General features: G+C 38.2%; 1 protein-coding gene across 3 annotated transcripts in view; it reads right to left on the reverse strand.

Moving 5' to 3' along the window:
• LOC135202299 (ecdysone-induced protein 75B-like) overlaps positions 1-20,000 on the reverse strand; it is a 334,911-nt gene that overhangs the window by 86,935 nt on the left and 227,976 nt on the right. Inside the window, exon 1 of one of the 3 annotated variants that reach the window (XM_064231619.1) lies at positions 4,295-4,672. The exons of the other annotated variants lie outside the window; for them this stretch is intronic. Within the exon in view, the coding sequence (XP_064087689.1) occupies positions 4,295-4,393 (99 nt within the window). The 5' untranslated portion in view covers positions 4,394-4,672. Of the gene's footprint in view, positions 1-4,294; positions 4,673-20,000 lie in introns of those variants that run through there. 3 annotated transcript variants of the gene reach the window in all.

The raw sequence follows: 20,000 nt of genomic DNA on the forward strand, positions 1-20,000 counted from the left end.
GAGAGAGAGAGAGAGAGAGAGAGAGATAGAGTAGAGGGGGTGTTTGGGAGGAGAAGAACCAGAAGAAGAGAGAGATAGAGAGAGAGCGAGTTTAAATGTATGGGTTGTCCTTCAGAGTTATCCTGGGCAGCGCCGGGTTGGTTGCAGAGCATCCAGATCAAATGAAAAGGGTATATAAGCTATTGTCTTTCACTCCCTAAGATGAGAAGGCAAAAGAAACCAATGACAGACCAAAGTGGACTTTCCCACAATAATACACACACACACACACACACACAATAAAGGTTATCATCCCAACATTATAACAGCTTTTAGTTTTCTGTAAAAGAAATCTACTGAGACGGCTATTTGTCTGTCCGTCCGCACTTTTCCTGTCCGCCCTCAGATTTTAAAAACTTCTACGGCTAGAGGGCTGCAAATTGGTGTGTTGATAATCCACCCTCCAATCATCAAACATATCAAATTGCAGCCCTGTAGCTTCGGTAACTTTGATTTCATTTAAGGTTAAAGTTAGCCATGATCGTGCGTCTGGCACGTGTGTAGGTGCCTACAACACAGGCCACCACCAGGCCGTGGCTGAAAGCTTCATGGGCCGGGGATGAGCGTTTCAAACACGACTCAGTCAAACATGCCACCGTAGTCATACGTTTTGTGTTTGTATATAAGTGTACATTGGGTGGGTGTATATATATATATTTTTTTTTTCTTGCTTGCTTTCAGATACAATGGGCATCAACCGACAAGGGAGCGTGAGATCCGGGAAGGGAGAGCAAAGAACAAGATCTACAATGGCATGGTAGGTATGGGGGCTTGCAGCCTCATCCAAAAACCTAATTCTTAGGAACTTGTAATACAACCTATCAGCCTTATTGACAGCAATGTTTGTTTGTATGGTGTTTTGACGTTGCATGGAACCAGTGGTTATTCTGCAACGGGACCAACGGCTTTACGTGACTCCCGAACCACGTCGAGAGTGAACTTCCATCACCAGAAATGCACATCTCTGACCCATCAATGGAATGCTGGAGAACCGAACTCGCGGCGACCGAGAGGTGGCGGCAGGCCAAGACGAGGGCGGAAGGCCCGCCCGCGACAGAGCACCGGCCATCATCAAGGCTTGCAATACTATGACTTGCAACCTTCTGGCAGAGCAGACGTTACCAAGCGGCCATTTCGCCGAAACCCTTCAGACGGGGTCGAAAAAGTCACTGGGGGAAGCAGCCATACGAAAAATGCAATGTCATTGGAATTCTCTGCCAGCTCTGCGGACGATACACACTCAAGTCTCTCTCTCTCTCTCTCTCTCTCTCTCTCTCTCTCTCTCTCTCTCTCTGAGTGAAGTCTTGTTTAGCCTTTGGGCGAAGGACGACGCTTCGTTTCGCTGCCTTGACTCGTTTGTGTCTTTCACACAGTTGCTAAGATCTACAGCGGAAAGGATGTGACCAGAGTAGAGTAAACTATCACGAGGAATCACTCCTGTCTTGTGCTGGAATTTCATGGGAAATACAGACAGGCTTAGTGAGCATATTCACTTCCAGACAGTCACAATTCAAAAATTTTAAATGACTAGATTTTTATTCAAATTCCTTTTTTTTTTTTTTTAAGGAACTTCCTTTCTTTTCTTTAAGGAACTTACTTTCTTTTTTTAAGGAATGACCTTTCTTTTTTTAAGAAAGTCCTTCTTTTTTTAAGGAAACTTCCGTTCTTTTTTTTTAAGGAACTTCCTTTCTTTTCTTTAAGGAATATCCTTTCTTTTTAAAGGAACTTCCTTTCTTTTATTAAGGAACTTGCTTCTTTTTTTGAGGAACTTCCTTTCTTTTTTAAGGCACTTCCTTTCTTTTTTAAGGCACTTCCTTTCTTTTTTTAAGAAACTTCCTTTCTTTTTTAAGGAACTTACTTTTTTACGGAACTTCCAGAAACTTCCTTTCTTTTTTTAAGAAACTTTCTTTTTTTAAGGAACTTTTATTATATTTTTTTTATTTTCTTTTCTTTATAGAAAAGTTCCCTTACCTGATAATTGCATAAGCTCGCACAGGAACCGTTCGCATGGGAAATTAAATGACACTTTTGGTCTTTGTTGTGACTGTTTTCAAAATGGGGCTTTATAATCTGTAGCCAACCTTCTGTGGTGGTTACGTAAACAAAGGATTCCTTTGTTCGCTACGCACTGCGCTCTGTTCTATGGCAACAATGTACCACGATCCCATCCTGGAACGGTTTATTTTTTTTTCTTCTTTTAATGGACGTAAATCTTGGGTACGCATTGGTCTCTCTCTCTCTCTCTCTCTCTCTCTCTCTCTCTCTCTCTCTCTCTCTCCATACTTAACATTCGTCAGAGGACTTTGTTCAAGGTCCAACCTCCTCCTCCTGTTGATAATAATACAGCAGCCCTTTTGTTTCAGGGGAGAAAAATGTACGCAGACCAACTTACTGAGCTCACATAAAACTTGAAGTGCAGTTTTTTCCTTCTAATCATTGAACCTCAGTGCCACATGGCCGCTCGGAAGTAAGTGCATCATAAATTTTTTGCTATAGATTTACAATTCTACATTTAGTTCACACGTCCCTAAGTCAGGGTTATCTTTGTTTTTTTCCACTTAGGTTTTTTTTTCTTTTTTTTTTGGGGGGGGGGGTTAGGTGGTCGTCGTCTTTTTGGGAAAGATTTCTAGGACACACGAGTGAATTCAATCCTGTCGTGAGAAGTACTGTCAATTCAACCTTAAGTGGTGAGAAGCACTGTCAATTCAATCTCAAATCGTGAGAAGTAATGCCATTTCAACCTGAAGTGAAAAGTACGGTCAATTCAATCTTAGTGGTGAGAAGTACTGTCAATTCAATCTCAAATCGTAAGAAGTAATGTCAATTCAATCTCAAGTCGTGAGAAGTAAAGTTAATTCAATCTGAAGTGAAAAATACTGTCACTTCAATCTTAAATTCTATGTTAAGTCGAGAGAAGTACTGTCAATTCAACCTCAAGTAGAGAGAAGTACTGCCAATTCAATCTTAAGTGGAAAGAAGTACTGTCTAGCAGGGGCCAAATCTTGACCATAGTCTCCACTATCTTTTGTATTAACTAAATAATGACTCTGCTCGATTGATTTATGTAGACTGTCGTCACAAAAACGATGGCCATCGATGGATGGTACCGTAATAAGAATGTTAAAAAACTGATTTTTTGTGATAAGGTTCTGTAACTAATGTAAAGAATAAACGTCCCATGTAATCATGAAAAATATTCTTGACTTTCTAACTGATTTTTTTTATGACAACGATAACTTAGATGACTTGGATGACATCGTGATAAATAAAGAACGAAAATTTTCGTGGTATAAGAAAATGATTCTTGAATTTTTAATTTGAAAAAATAATTAAGACTAAAACGTCAAAAACTGCAAAAGCGAGAGTTGTAGGGATCCTGTATAAACAAAAGCTCACTTCACGCAAGAACAGACACGCACACACCACACACACACACACACACAAATATATATAATATATATATATATATATAATTATATTATATTATATATATATAATATTTGTGGTGTGTGGGTGTGGTACATATATATTCCTCCCTTAATAGCGATTTTCGCTTGCCTTGATAATATTTTCAAAGGAAATGATATGGGACAAGTGAGTTTTTGGGCTTCACGAGAGACGAAAGCGACTGAACCATTCTGCTATCAATACAGACTTGAATTGATTCTTATCCTGCTGTGCAAATGCATTACGAATTCCGCTGCTGTACTTGGAATCGATATTAACTCATCCCTGTCATGTTAGTTATCTGATAAATTTGTAACAAAAAAAAAGTGGTTAAATTATGATACAGGGTGTCCATAAAGTCCCAGTACCATTACAGATATTTATTGCTCAGAATGGTACTGAGGCTTTATGGACACCCTGTACTTTGGTCGCTAATTGACGCGTGATTCGCAGCGCTAGGTTTCAGCTTCCTAATAGCATCATACCATCGACGGATGGTCTCTTGTTTGTCACTGTTTCGTAGTTTGTTTTTCAAGAAGAGATCCTTTCACATTCACTACTGGTCCCTATAGCGCCTCAGTGGCGTGGTTGGTTTGGTGTTTGCTTCTCACCTCGGTGGTCGCGGGTTCGATTCTCGGCCATTCCATTGAGGAGTGAGAGATGTGTATTTCTGGTGATAGAAGTTCACTCTCGACGTGGTTCGAAAGTCACGTAAAGCCGTTGGTCCCGTTGCTGAATAACCACTGGTTCCATGCAACGTCAAAACACCATACAAACAAACAAACTACTGGTCCCTAATTCCCTTTACCTGCCGAGAGCGATCAGATTCGCCGAACAGCGGCACCAATATGCAGTTCATATTCTCGGTGTCGAACTTCCCACGCAGTTCCTTTGAAAGGTCCTTCATTCCTCACACCATAGGACGTTGGAACAGCCTCCCAGAGGAAGTCGTGCTATTGGAACTTCTCCCCAGAAGTTCAGGTGTAGGTGCGATACAATAATAATAATAATAATACTATTCCCCTTGCAATTTAAAACGTTTTTATCTGTTTGTTAATCTATTAATCTATCATTTTATCTTCGTTAATAAGGGGATCTCTTCTTTCTGGATTTGCCTTTATCTCGTCTTAGTTGCTTGATAGTTCCACATGAATAGGGTTCACCTTCTGAATAATAATAATAGTAATAATAATAATAATAATAGTAATACTACTACATACTACTCTACTACTACTAATAATAATAATAATAATAACTAATATCAACTTACACTCTCGGGGAATGATAGATGAGGGCATCGGTGGGCATCCGCCCCCCACCCCCCCCGGCCACGGGAGTCAGAAAAACAACTGCCTGATACACAGGTGTGACTTTTTGCCTCTTCAGACACCTGGTCGTACAAATTACTCCTGACTTGACGCCACTCCTCTTTCTCTCGCTCTTTATTTCTTGACCTGTCTGCTTCTCGGCCTTTCTTCTGTTTCCTTCTGCATTACTTGATGTAGGGCTCTCTCTCTCTCTCTCTCTCTCTCTCTCTCTCTATCTCTCTCTATATATAATCTATATATATATAATATATACATATATATATATAGGCGGTGTGTGTGTGTATTAGTATTATATGTAATATATATATATATATATATATATATATATATATATATATATATATATATATATATAGTATAATAGGTGTGTGTGTGTGTATTCGTATTATATGTAATATATATAAATATATATATAATATATATATAAATATAAATATAAATATATTATATATATATATTATATCTATATATATATATATCTATATATATATATATATGGTGTGTGTGTGTGTGTGTGGGTGTGTGTGTGTGTGTGTGTGTGTGTGTGTGTATTCGTATATATTAATATATATAAATATATATATATATATACAATATATATATATATATATATACATACAATATATATATATATATATATATATATATATATATATATATATCTATATATATATACTATATATATATATATATATAGAGAGACGAGAGAGAGAGAGAGAGAGAGAGATGCAAATGTAAATAATGCGATTTATTCTTATTCAATTCCATCACTGATTTGGGGGGGTTTATGGGGCATATAGAATTTTGGACAAAGGCCAAGCGCTGGGACCTATGAGGTCATTCAGCGCTGAAGAGGAAATTTAAGAGTGGAAAAGGTTTGAAAGGCATAACAGGAGGAAAACCTCAAAGCATTTGCACTACGTAGCAATTGTTAGGAGTGGGTGGAAAATACGATGGAAGATAGAGAATATGAACGGAGGTAGAGTAAAAGGCAAGAAAGGTGCTGCAGCTAGGGGCTGAAGAAAGGTTTATGTCTACCGCAGGGTGACACTTGAACGATCAATGGTGCTCTCAACAATGTTCTTGTCTAAGGATTTCAGTAACAGTTTCAATAAACTGAATAAACTCGTGGTCGTCTGTCGGCCTTGGGGGAGAACCTTGACATTAGAACTTGGCAAACGAAGTTCACAAATCTCGGAGGTTACCTCGACACTTCCCGCACTGGGAGCAATTGCTTCTATACCTGTTGGACGCAGCCTGGGAAGTGATAGCCGCCCTTTCGTGCGTAATAACAGTTTTTAAAGACATCCGTCTTGACTCAAGGACCTAGAGTCCTTTGTATCGAGCACTTGACGAGGGATGAATTTTGGGAACTTGCCAAGACAATCTGGGGGATTGCTGTGTCAGAATCGATGGGTGGGCGAAAGATAAGTGGTTTTGAAAATGATACGCAAATGGGGGGGGACATAAATGTTGCGACTTAAAATGGAGATAAAGCTACGTAAAAGTGAAACTCAAGATGGGGGAAGGGAAGATTATATATATATATATATATATATATATTATATATATATATATAGATATATATCTATATATATAGATATATATATATATATATATATATATATATATATATATATATATATATATATATATAGTATATATATATATACATATATATATCTATATATATAAAGATATATATATATATATATATATATATATATATATATATATATATATATATATATATATATAAGCGAATACCACGGGAAATGATAGTCAGGAATCCAAGCGCTTTCGTCTTTATTCAGACATCGTCAAGGAGCTTTTTTTTTTTTTTTTTTTTTTTTATAGATATATATATAGATATAATATATATAGTATATATATATATATCTATATATATATAGATATATATATAGATATATATCCTATATAATATATATATATATATAATATATAACATATATATAATATATATATATATATACATATACTATATATATATATATACAAGTTCCTAATCCCAACAGGCAGGTGTTCAAGAACCTCAGTAAGTTAGGACGAGACCAGGTGTGAATTTAGTAACCCGACTCTGCTTTCAACAGAACCAAATCTATTACGGGACACTCACTTGGTAAAGGATGTTATTTCCAAATATTTTCTCAAAAGTAACCTACTGCTGGACAGCATCTTTGTTATTAAAGTAAAAAATAAACCTCTTTGCCAAAATCACGAACCTCAAGGAAGGCACTTGACACAACCTTTTGTCAACCACAACCCACAGGCACCCACTGGAATCAGTAGCAAAGGCAACCCTTACAACCCTTACTACCTTTTCCCAAACAACATAATATAAAATTTAGGCCAAAGGCCAAGCCCTGGGACCTATGTGGCCATTCAGCGCTGAAACAGAAAATGACAGTAAAAAGGTCTGAAAGGCGTAACAGCAGGTAAAACTCAAAGCAGCTGCACTATGAATCAATTTTCAGGAGAGGGTGGAAAGTATAGGATGGAAGAAAGAGAATATGAACAGAGGTAAAGGAAAATGAATGAAAGGGGTTGCAGCTAGGGGCCAAAGGGACGCTGCAAAGAACCTTAAGTAAAGCCTACATTCCCAAAAAACCAAACACCTAAATCAAACTCAAAATACATCTAACAGAAATCGTAAGCAACATCTATCTGAGCAGTGTTTCTGAACAACGGTCTGGAACCACAAACCCTCAACTATTATCTGATTCACCTAGGGCAGTAGTAATAATTCTGATACTATCACTAAATTCACTTTTCCCGTTCCCGAAACTTCTGTTAACTTGATATTTTCATGTGCAAACCAACTCAAGTGGCTGATCTAAATTACCAGAAAATAACACCCTGCAAACGATGCAACACGTGTCCACTGGAAAGTCATGAAAAGTATAGTTTTTTATATTTCAATCTGACGGTAAATCCCAGTGGCTCTTTTCGCTCGGAGCGATCGTGATTGGCGGAAGCTCATTTGCTCAATATCCAGTTGGATAGATATCGGCAGCGCAAATCAAGCTCTGGTCATTACCAGGGAACCAGTTTACAACACCATCAGTTTTCCCTCTTCTACAAGAAGACGCTAACAAAAAGCACCACATCCGTTTAGACTAACTCAAACAAATGAGAAGCAATGCGATGCAAAGTATTGCAATGGGCTCTTCTCCCGAGGATTTGGCCACGATGATAATTAATCGATCATAAAAAAAGTAAAATGAATCGAGTTTTTTGTACAGCGCATTACGCTGTACGAACTGCGGCCCATGAAACTTTTAGCCAAGGCCCGGTGGCGGCATGTCCTATGGCGTTGCTAAACGCACGATAATGGTTGAATTTAACCTTAAATGACATAAAAAAAAAAAACTACTGAGGTTAGAGGGCTGCAATTTAGTATGTCTGATGATTTGAGGGTGGATGATCAACATAACAATTCACAGCCCTCTAGCCTCAGTCGCTTTTAAGATCTGAGGGCGGATGCAATAAGTGCGAACGGACAGACAAATAACCACCTCAATAGATTTCTTTTGCAGTGAACTAAAAAGACTTGAAACGGCCCTCAGAGAAGAATCAATGAAAAGTTTAAATGACGATCTCAAATCGACCACGAAGGATGTTCTTAGTATGGTTGTCCGTTTTAGTTTTATTATTAAAATTTCTTTTTAGTTACATTATTAATATTTCTTCTTTAATGGGTAGCAATCTCAATGACGAGGGCACTATGGTAGATTCACACCAACCGTGCATTTGACGTCTAGGCCAGTCCCTTACGACGCTCCTGACTGGCTGTTGATAAGCCAGTCACAGGGCTGGAAACCCTCAGTCTCTCTCGAGAGTTCAGATAGGCAGGATGTATGTTCCACCTCTCCTGAAAGATTGGCTTATCCACAGCCAATCAGGACCGTCGTAAGGGACGGGCCTACACATTAAATGCACGGGTGATGTGAAGTTACTATAGTAATGGTCTTTAAGGTTCACAATAATACTTTGCTGGAAGCAGTAGTATAAAATTTTATAAAACTATGTAAAAGCGCAGGGTTCGAAGGCTTTTACATAGTTTTATGAAAAAATTTTTACTACTGCCTTCATCAGTATATGATTGTGGACCTTAGAGAACAAAGGTTGTATTCCAAACAACTACTTGGTGATTCCGCAGGAGCCTTAGGAATTCTCCGCGTGAAAGAAAAAACACTCAATCAAAGCCTGGAGCGAATACTACTGTCGTTATTGCTTATGCTCATGAAACCGCAAACGATATATATCTGCATATTTATACATACCAGAGGTGGCCAAACGGTCGATAGCGGCGGCCACATGTCTGGTCGATTGCCGTTCCCCCACAATCGTATATAAATAAACAAAAACACAAGCATACATGATATTATATATATGATATATATATTATTATATATATATATATATATATATATATATATATATTTAAGTGAGACAACTTGTACTCGTGTTTTACCGTACAATGGCGCTATTTGATTTTTTCCCCGCGTAATAATAAGTGATTATGTAGTGTGGTAAATCGTAAAAGAGTTTCAGACTTAAGGGTAGATCTCGGAGTCCAAAAGTCTGGCCACCAATTGATAAATATGTATGTGTATGTATATATATATATATATATTATATAGATATATATATATATATATATATATACACACACACAAACACATGTACAGCCAAACAATCAGGCATACATAATCATATACATTCTCAGAAAGCCGTTCACATACCAGTCTCGTCTTCGAGTGGACCAGGGAATGAACGCGAATCCCTCGTTTGAGAGAGAGAGAGAGAGAGAGAGAGAGAGAGAGAGAGAGAGAGAGAGAGAGAGAGAGAGAGAGAGAGAGCAATTCATTCCTAGATCTGGATTTGTAACGAGAAAAGTCATTTCCCCCGCTGGCTCTGTTCGTGACGGAATTCGTCCGGTAAAAACGAATTTGACGGCAGCAAAAAAGCTGGGGCAGGGGTTCGGGGGTAGGGTGGGGGTCAACAAACTAACTAACTTCACCTTTGTTGTGGAAACACCTGCGAATGCTAAATCTAGCAAACTTAATCACCGATCGGACTGTGCTTTGTACGCAGGTGTTGTTGAGATTTAATGTTCCCTCAGTTTCCTTTTCGAATATCAGTCGACAGCAGTCAGGCCCCAACTATCCTCTCTCTCTCTCTCTCGCTCTCTCTCTCTCTCTCTCTCTACTCTCTCTCTCTCTCTCTCTCTCTCTCTCTCTCTCTCTCGAGCACCAGGTGAATGTATGAATGCACAATACAAGAGGTTACTGTAATGATTGTCCCATATAAAATTTTTCTTATGTCTCTCTCTCTCTCTCCCTCCCCAGTAATTACGATTATATTTTGAATCTTCTAACCTTGGCAAGATTCTAGCAATAGTTATTTTGAAGTAGGTCTCCTTTTAACAGCCAACACATAATGATATAATTTTATTTCTGTATTTTGAATAATATAATAATAAAATAATAATAATATAATAATAATAATAATAATACAATAATAATAATACTAATATAATAATACTTGCAGTAATAAGTGGTACGAGCACCAACCTGAGGAGTGATAGAAAACGATCACGCAAAGATCCTCTGGGACTATGGTATCAGAACGGATAGGGTGATACGTGCAAACAGACCAGAACGTGACGTTGATTGACAAAGTCAGGAAGAAAGTATCACTCATTGATGTCGCAATACCATGGGACACCAGAGTTGAAGAGAAAGAGAGGGAAAAAATGGATAAGTATCAAGATCTGAAAATAGAAATAAGAAGGATATGGGATATGCCAGTGAAAATCGTACCCATAATCATAGGAGCACTAGGCACGATCCCAAGATCCCTGAAAAGGAATCTAGAAAAACTAGACGCTGAAGTAGCTCCAGGACTGCATGCAAGAAGAGGTGATCCTAGAAACGGCAACACTAGTTAAGGAAAGTGATGGACCTCCTAAGGAGGCAGGATGCAACCCCGGAACCCCACACTATAAATCCACCACCCAGTCGAATTGGAGGACTGTGATAGAGCAAAAAAAAAAAAAAAATAATAATAATAATAATAACAATAACAACATGACATGAATCCCCCATTTGGTGTTTTAATAGCCAATTTGCGTACAGAAGAAAAGTCAATAATACGAAGAATAGAGAAACTTCTATACAAAATATACGCGGCTGAAATAGCCATTATTTTCAATACAAACTGGATTATTATGATGATTATTATTATTGAAAGATATTACTGCATCAGGTGCATTTAATTTGTAAATAGTTTTCTTTATTATTATTATTATTATTATTATTATTATTATTATTATTATTATTATTATTATTATTATTACCATTACCAAAACTGAAGGTACAAGGATGCAATGCATGAATTTAGAGGAACAAAATACTATTATCTTTATCAAACAAACTCTCCGGCGTTGGAAGAAATAAAAGTACTTTTTAACTAATCTATTTCCAAACTGATTCATGTCAATCAATTATATTATTCTATTTCTTCGATATTTCATCTTCATTCAAATGTCACCTACTTTCTTCTGAATACGACTGGCCACAGCTTAAGAAGCATGGTGATGAATAATGACTTACATTTCAACGTCTTCACGCCAAGGGCTCGTCTCGCCTTCTTGTTCTCTCACTTTTCCGAATCTCCACTCACCTACCAAATCGACTGGCACTTTGGGAACCCGTGTCACACCATCAGTGTACTATTCGATTCCCCGCTCTGCCAACAAGGAATCAGAGGAATTTGTTTCTGGTGATTAGAAACTATCAGAGGAATTTGTTTCTGGTGATTAGAAACTAATTTCTCTATCTAATAAGCTGTTAATCAGCTCAGTGGTCTGGTTAAACTAACATATACTTAACTTAACTTCATCAGTTTACCTTCGATAAAAATTTGGAAAATAAAAAATCAACAATCTAAAAAAGAAGACATAATGGCAACCGACTTGCTTGAAATAGGAAAATGGCCGTTCCGAAGGAAAAATAATAATGAAAACAATGACACCAATTTTAGAATCAACTACACTTTCGTGTACCTGATGATGAATGCCGTAAAACACCTGGTGCAAACGGCAACCGAATCATGCACAGGTGGGGAAAGCAACCAAACGATGGCGGTTGCTACTGAATGACAGCTACCAATCGGTCTCAGGCAATCCGGCAATATAGGAATATAGGTACAATTTTATATATATATATATGTATATATATATATATATGTATATATATATATATATATATATATATATATATATATATATATATATATATATATATATATATATATATTATGAGCTCATAAAACCGCCATATATAGAAAAGTAAGTAAGAAATACAGTACAATACTATCTATATTTTGGCGTTTTTATGGGCTTCTTTTATTAGATGGAATTCTGTTGTAACAGAACATTTTTACCAGCCAATATATATATATATATTATATATATATATATATATATATATATATATATATATATATATGTGTGTGTGTGTGTGTGTGTTGTGTGTGTGTGTGTGTGTGAAAGGGATCATCAACCTGCCGATGTAATGCGTACACACACACACGTTCTGTGTGCTCTTCCACTCTTCCTCTCCCGTGTTTGGATTGAAATCGCCCGAGAATGGCTCTTCCCAAAAAAATGTTTATGCTTCAACACATGTGTCGTAGCACCTGCGTTGCCGGCGTTAGAAACAGGCATGGACTGTATCCCGCCTCTACCCCTGTTTCACTATCCAATCATCATGATCATCATTCATCATCGCCTTCAACAAAGCCGAGAAAAAACAAACTTGTAAGATTCCTCTTCACACGACTTTTCATTAGTTGCAATTCTACGAATCTCTCACTTATCCGCAGCCTACCATTTCGCAGTTTTCGTTCAAAAGGGTCAGGTTCTACTAACCACTTAATTAATCGTCCATTATCGCGTGCAATTCTCCACAATCGCTTTTGTGACAGACTTGTCCAAGTCGTCTCCATCTCCCTTCCATCACAATCTCTCCTACATATGGAGCTTCGGCGTTTTCCATTATGGTGTCACTTTGCACTTCCATCCTGTAGCAAGCAATCCGACCCCTTCATAATCACCTTAAAAGCTTTTATTCTCGAATCGAAAAAAAAAAGAACAAAATCTGTGAAGCGAGGCCCCGCTGCCATTCAGACTGCACTGGCTGTTTAAGGGTATTTGATTTCTAAACTTTATTCGCGGCCAGCCCATTGTGTGATTTGCTTTTGTTTGTCTTACACCGAAGTCCGAAGTCCATCACGAGGGAAACCGCACGCCACCTTCCTGGATACCACTGTTCTTAAATATTTCGAAGTTTTAGCCTCATTAACACTTTCTTTATTTTGCGTTATTTTGTCCTTTTGTGTCTACTGTGCCCTCACTGCTTGTTTGTTTTTGTTTGTTTTGTGTTTTGACGTTGCATGGAACCAGTGGTTATTCAGCAACGGAAACAACGGCTTTACGTGACTTCCGAACCACGTCGAAAATGAACTTCTACCACCAGAAATACACATATCTGACCCATCAATGGAATGCCCGAGAATCGAACTCGCGGCCACCGAGGTGGCAGGCAAAGACCATAACGACCACGCCACTAAGGCGCTTCGTTGCTTCTGCTCTGCTTTTCTTACATTTATCTTAAGTTCAAAACAGTATCATTTGCGTATTATAAACAAAGTTTTGATCATTTCTTTAATCTAAAACTTCTCTTCAGATATCTGAGCACTTTTTACACTGAACATATATGAGATAAGCAAACAGCAAAGGGGACATAACATTACCCTGTAGTGGCACCCTACTACTTACTGATATTCGCTGAAGGACTTCATCAACATAAACTGCAATCTACTATGCTCATGGTGATTTCTATTTGCTAAGGCATACCTGTTAGGTATCAAGATTACCATAGTGACCTTAATAATGGTTTCTTATAAGCAACAGAAACACAATAGCGACACAAGACCATAATATTGGTCTGCGGATATTGTAAAACGGGTCCTTGTCATCAACAAAGGTCATCAGAAAACTTTAAAATTTCATACAACAGAGCAAAATACACCACAACACCAATAAATGATGTGTGCAACATATGCCTTTTCTAAAAGCAGTTTGTGTTCATCTCTGAGCCTTTTATCAGTTTCTCTCAACAGCTTTGGCACCTTTGCTATGACTTCCAATTCCTACCCTGATTCACTGAGCAGAACTATGTCATCTGCAAATCTTAAGTTGTTAGGGTATTCCCCATTAATGTTAATTCCCACATTATCCCAATCTAAATTCTTAAAAGCTTCTTCTAGGCACGCTGTGAATAATTTAGGAGAGATGGGGTCTCCCTGTCTAACTCCTTTCTCAATCGGAAATTTCTCACTGTCATTATGGTTTTAGGATTGCTGTACTTCCCCTATAGATATATTCATGCGTTCTAACATAAGATTCAGCTACTCCTTGCTTTTGAAAGGCTTTCATTACTGCTGAGGTTTTGACATAATCAAAAGCTTCCTCGTAGTCTACAAATGCCATACTTAGTGGTTTGTCACACTGTTGATTATTCCTTTAGCTGGTCAATTACATGGATATGGTCAGTTGTTGAATACCCGCTTCTAAAACCTGCCTGCTCTCTTGGTTGATTGAAGTCTAGCTGTCTTTCTATTTGGCCTCATATGATCTTTTTAATATTCTATGTATACTATACAGATGGACATATATACACTCGACTGTAAAGGAAAGTTACAACTATGTTAAAATTATGGTAAAGGGGGTAGCAATCTCACTCCCAAGAAATTTGCCAATCCTACAGGAAAATACGTCACTGCCAAACCACAGAGCTCTCTCTCTCTCTCTCTCTCTCTCTCTCTCTCTCTCTCTCTCTCTCTCCTTAAACAAACCAGACATCATGTAATCTTTATCTTCTGCATCACATCCACGCACATTCAATATTCATTATTATTATTATTACTTATTTATTTATTTATTTATTTTTTACAACATGTTTTGAAAAGGTGATGTGAGCCTCAGGATCCCAACCATTCAGTAACTCTCTCATCCTGTTGGGAAGCGTGAACTCTTCCATTTTCACGACATTCCTTAGTAATGAAGGCGCGGATGCCATTGACCTCAACATGAAGTGACTTCATGTGCCAATTAGGGGGGCCATTTTGCCCAATCCAGAAGTAAGAAAACCTTTCATTTAGCGAGCACGTGCAGGAAGACAGACACACACACATATACACACACACACTAAGATTTCAGTTCGTCAGTTCAGTGTATTTTAACTAGCGTCTTCCGCTTTCTTCCAAGAATTATGGGACTGTCTCTTCAGACAGACACCTATCACGGAAAGAAACCTTGTCAAGAAAGGGAGGATTTGTATTCTAAAGCTATCAATTTATTTTAGGGTTCATGCTCTTGGCGAGTCACGTCCAGCAGGATTACTGCTCGACGTTTAAATGTATCTTGCAAGATCGCATTTGTTAAAGGCCCATTAAAACACTGGTTTAAAAAAAAGGACTACATATATTTCGGTGGGCTAATTTCCACCCTTGATGAGGGTGGAAGTCCTTGATGAGAGGGGAAGTTAGTCCACCGAAATATAGTTCTTAGCTTTAAACCAGTGTTTTAATGGGCCATTTATACTTGATACGTATCCTGTTTTAACAGAAGAATTTCTTAATACACACACAAATATATATATATATATATATATATATATATATATATATATATATATATATATATATATATATATATGTGTGTGTGGTGTGTGTGTGTGTGTGTGTGTGTGTGTGTGTGTGTGTGTATGTGTGTGTGTGTGTGCTAAAGGTGTGTGTGGTCGTGTGTTTGCTTAAAATGACAGCTAAAAAATCCTACTATGACCAACATTTTTGAAACCTGTTTCTGTCTTGATGATCAATCTTAAAATGTTACTTTAATATCTTTGGAAAAAAAAAAACTTTAAACAAAGGCCCCCAAACTCACTCCTGCTGCTCTAAGAAGCGAAAGCAGATTTGAACTGCTATGAAACAAAGGCCTTCCGTTTAGAAACACGTGCTTCGAATGACCTTAGGTAATGGACGGTGGGGAAGGGTAGCAACAAGTAGAGGACAAAATAACGATATAAATTCTGTTTCAGAGCGAAAATGGAAGCTCAACAATAGCCTCCAACCCAACCCAACCCCCCCTGCCATGTGTGTGTGTGTGTGGAAAAACTAACAATAATTCAGAGCCCCTCTCTCCTCAGCCGCACTGGGTATGAAACTGGGTCTAACTTGCGCAGATCTGAAATGCCAACAAATCCTTTCCTTGGGATTATTGAAGGCTCGTACCACGAAATTGTACATTATCACTAACTGCAGCAAACACAAGAAGAACGTAAAAAACGTGAAGTCAAAAGCATTTCAAGACGAGACATACCATAATGTTCAAACAATAAATATTCTCAACTCTACAGGAAAGACCGCGTTTCCACCAATAGCTATACTAATGCACAGTTACTCTTGGTGCAGAGCCTCTGCCCTAACAAGAAAGCGAGCAAGCATTTCTTTAGGCCCGGGGGACAAAAATAAGAAATAATCACACGAACGCGAAATTAATTTTGGCGCAGATCCTCTGAAAGAATAAAAAGCAAGGAAGCATTTCCCGAGGCGGGGAGAGAAAACTACGGAATAACAAAACGAAGCTTTTCCTTCTGGCCAATAAAATCATTTTCAGTTTCTCGCCGATGCAATGCCTCAGCTAAAGAAAAAATATATCCAGTGGACACCGCGCCTTCAACTTGATCGCAACTGCATCTAAGCGTTGCCGGAACGTGGCTACAAATAAAGATCCTCTCTGTAGCATGCAATGTTGATATTCCGAAGAAAATTGAACCATAATGAAGTTTGCAAGACTGATATAATGTTTTGTTCAATACCAAGCTCTACTAATAAGCAACTTTCCTTTGCTGAACTGTTATTAACCTCACGTTACTGCACCACATGTCACGAACGACGCCACCTTATCCAAAACGTCATGTTATTACAGAAGACTGTGCTAAAATCGTCGTATTACTTGACCATACTACAACAGTCAGGCTACATTCACAAACGCATAAACAAAAACGTCATGTTACCTAAGCAGAGTATACAAAAAAGTCATGTTGCTAAAAATAGAACCGAAAAAGTCATGTTACCCCAGTAGAGTAAACGAAAAATGCCATGTCACTTCACCAGAGTAAACCGTAAACATCCTGTCACCTAACCACAGTTAACAAAAGTGTCATGTTATCTAACCAGAGTAAACCAAACATATCATGTCACTTAACCAGAGTAAACAAAAACGTCATGTTACCTTCAGAGAGTAAAGGAAAAAAAAGTAAAGTTACTCCAATAGAGTAAACGAGAAACGCCATGTAACTTCACCAGAGTAAACCAAAACGTCATGTCACCTAACCAGAGTAAACCAAACGCATCATGTCGTCTAAACAGAGTAAACAAAAACGTCACGTCACTCCAACAGAGTAAATGAAAAACGCCATGTCACTTCACCTGAGCGAACACAAGTCATGTCACTTCACAACAATAATCAACGCCGCTATTTCAACAAACTCGAACCGTCATGTTACATGACTACTATGGGTTTCAGAGAATATAGCAGATTCCATGACGGTGATGTAGAGTAAAGCAAGGTGGCATGACGTTTATATGGAGTCCTGAAGGTAACATGTTGTTTCAGTTTAGTCTAGGAAGTTCCTACTATGGGTTTCAGAGGCAGTGCAAGCACGTTTTTTTGGCAATGACTCTGTAACGAACACTCGTATCAGAACGAGATTTTACTACAGTGTATTACACCCAGTGCCGTAATTTATAAGGGTATCATGAATCACTAATTGTGAAGAATAAAGACACTTGTCCCTGTACCAAGAGGCAAAAACGCCATTAGCCAGAAATGGATACGAACACAACAGTAAAAAACTCCGCCTACCCTCTACCCCCACCTCCACCGCCACCCCCGTCCTTCTTCCTTCCCTCACCTTCCCTTCTCTCTCTCCGAAAGTTGCTTCGGTAAACTTATTTTGTATGATTTTTCTATCTATTTCTCTCTCTATCTATCTATCTATCTGATAATATACATTGTTGTATATATCTAACGATCCAGTTGGTTGTTAGGTGTCAGTTGACTGATTTATTTATGCATTGAACCGCTCATCTCTCTCTCTCTCTCTCTCTCTCTCTCTCTCTCTCTCTCTCTCTGTAGTAGTGGTACCTACTGTAAATGGTTATTAGAGTGAGAGATATCTAAATGTATGGTGGAGCAGTAAAACGATAGACACTATGATTAATGGTAAAGCGACTGTTATACTTGTGTTTTTTGGTTACCTTCTTCTCATGCGGACTCAGCAATACAGTACTTTTATTACGAAGGTGAAGAAGATATAGCCACCACGGAACGTAACTGTCGGCACGGTTGCAGAAATTCGTTGGTCACGCAACTTTTCAACTCTTTTAGCCATGAAAAAGCCGCCAATTGCCTTCAGATTGGTTTGAATAGGTAACTGGTTATAGTTACTCTGTCACAAATAAAAATTGAACCTTTCTACCGGACATTCATTCGAGTTAAAACTTTGATTATACCGATGTACATATAACTGTCACTTTACCGTAAATCATAAATCATAGTGTCTATCATTTTACTCCTCCACCATACATTTAGATATCTCTCACTCTAATAACCATTTATAGTAGGTACCACTACCACACACACACACACACACACACAGAGAGAGAGAGAGAGAGAGAGAGAGAGAGAGAGAGAGAGAGAGAGAGAGAGAGATGAGCGGTTCAATGCATAAATAAATCAGTCAACTGGCAGCTAACAACCGACTGGATCGTTAGATATAAACAACATTATATATTTTTAGATAGATAGATAGATAGATAGATAGATAGACAGAGAAATAGATAGAAAAATCATACAAAATAAGTTTACTGAAGCAACTTTCGGAGAGAGAGAAGGGAAGGTGAGGGAAGGAAGAAGCGGTGGAGGTGGGGGTAGAGTAGGCAGGCGGAGCATTTTACTGTTGTGTTCGTATCCATTTCTGGCTAATGGCGTTTTTGCCTCTTGGTACAGGGACAAGTGTCTTTATTCTTCACAATTAGTGATTCATGATACCCTTATAAATTACGGCACTGGGTGTAATACACTATAGCAAAATCTCGTTCTGATACGAGTGTTCGTTACAGAGTTATTGCCAAAAAAAACGTGCTTGCACTGTCTCTGTAACCCATAGTAGGAACTTCCTAGACTAAACTAAAACATGTCACCTTCAGGACTCCATATAAACGTCATGCCGCCTTGCTTTACTCTACATCACCTTCATGGAATCTGCTATATTCTCATGTGACTTTTCAGACGTCACGTTACTAAACGTCATGCCATTTGACCCGTCTCTACTTCAACGTCATGGAATCAGCTACAGCATCGTGTGACTTTTCAGTCGTCATGTAAACGTCATGCCACTTGACCTGACTCTACAGTAACGTCATGAAATCAGCTACAGACTCGTGTGACTTTTCAGACGTCATTTAAACGTCATGCAACTTGCCCTTAATCCACATCACCGTCATGAAATCTGCTGTATCCTCATGTGACTCTTCAGACGTCATGTAAACGTCATGCCACTTGACCTGACTCTACATCAACGTCATGAATTGCTACAGCCTCGTGTGACTTTTCAGTCTTCATTTAAACGTCATGTAACTTGCCCTTACTCTACATCACCGTCATGGAATCTGCTATATCCTCATGTGACTTTTCAGACGTCATTTAAACGTCATGCCACTTGACCTGACTCTACATCACCGTCATGGAATCTGGCTATTATATATATATATTATATATATATATAATTAATATATATATATATATATATATATATACCTCATGTGACTTTTCAGTCGTCATTTAAACGTCATACAACTTGACGTTACTCTACATCAACGTCATGAAATCAGCTACAGCCTCGTGTGACTTTGCAGTCGTCATTTAAACGTCATGCCACCTGACCCGAGTCTACATCACCGTCATGCACTCGCAAAGAACCTCACGCGACTTCAAGAAATACCCCGAAAAAAAAAATGGCCCAGCCACTT

This window comes from Macrobrachium nipponense, chromosome 30, assembly GCF_015104395.2.
Source record: "Macrobrachium nipponense isolate FS-2020 chromosome 30, ASM1510439v2, whole genome shotgun sequence".
Classification (NCBI taxonomy): Eukaryota; Metazoa; Arthropoda; class Malacostraca; order Decapoda; family Palaemonidae; genus Macrobrachium; species Macrobrachium nipponense.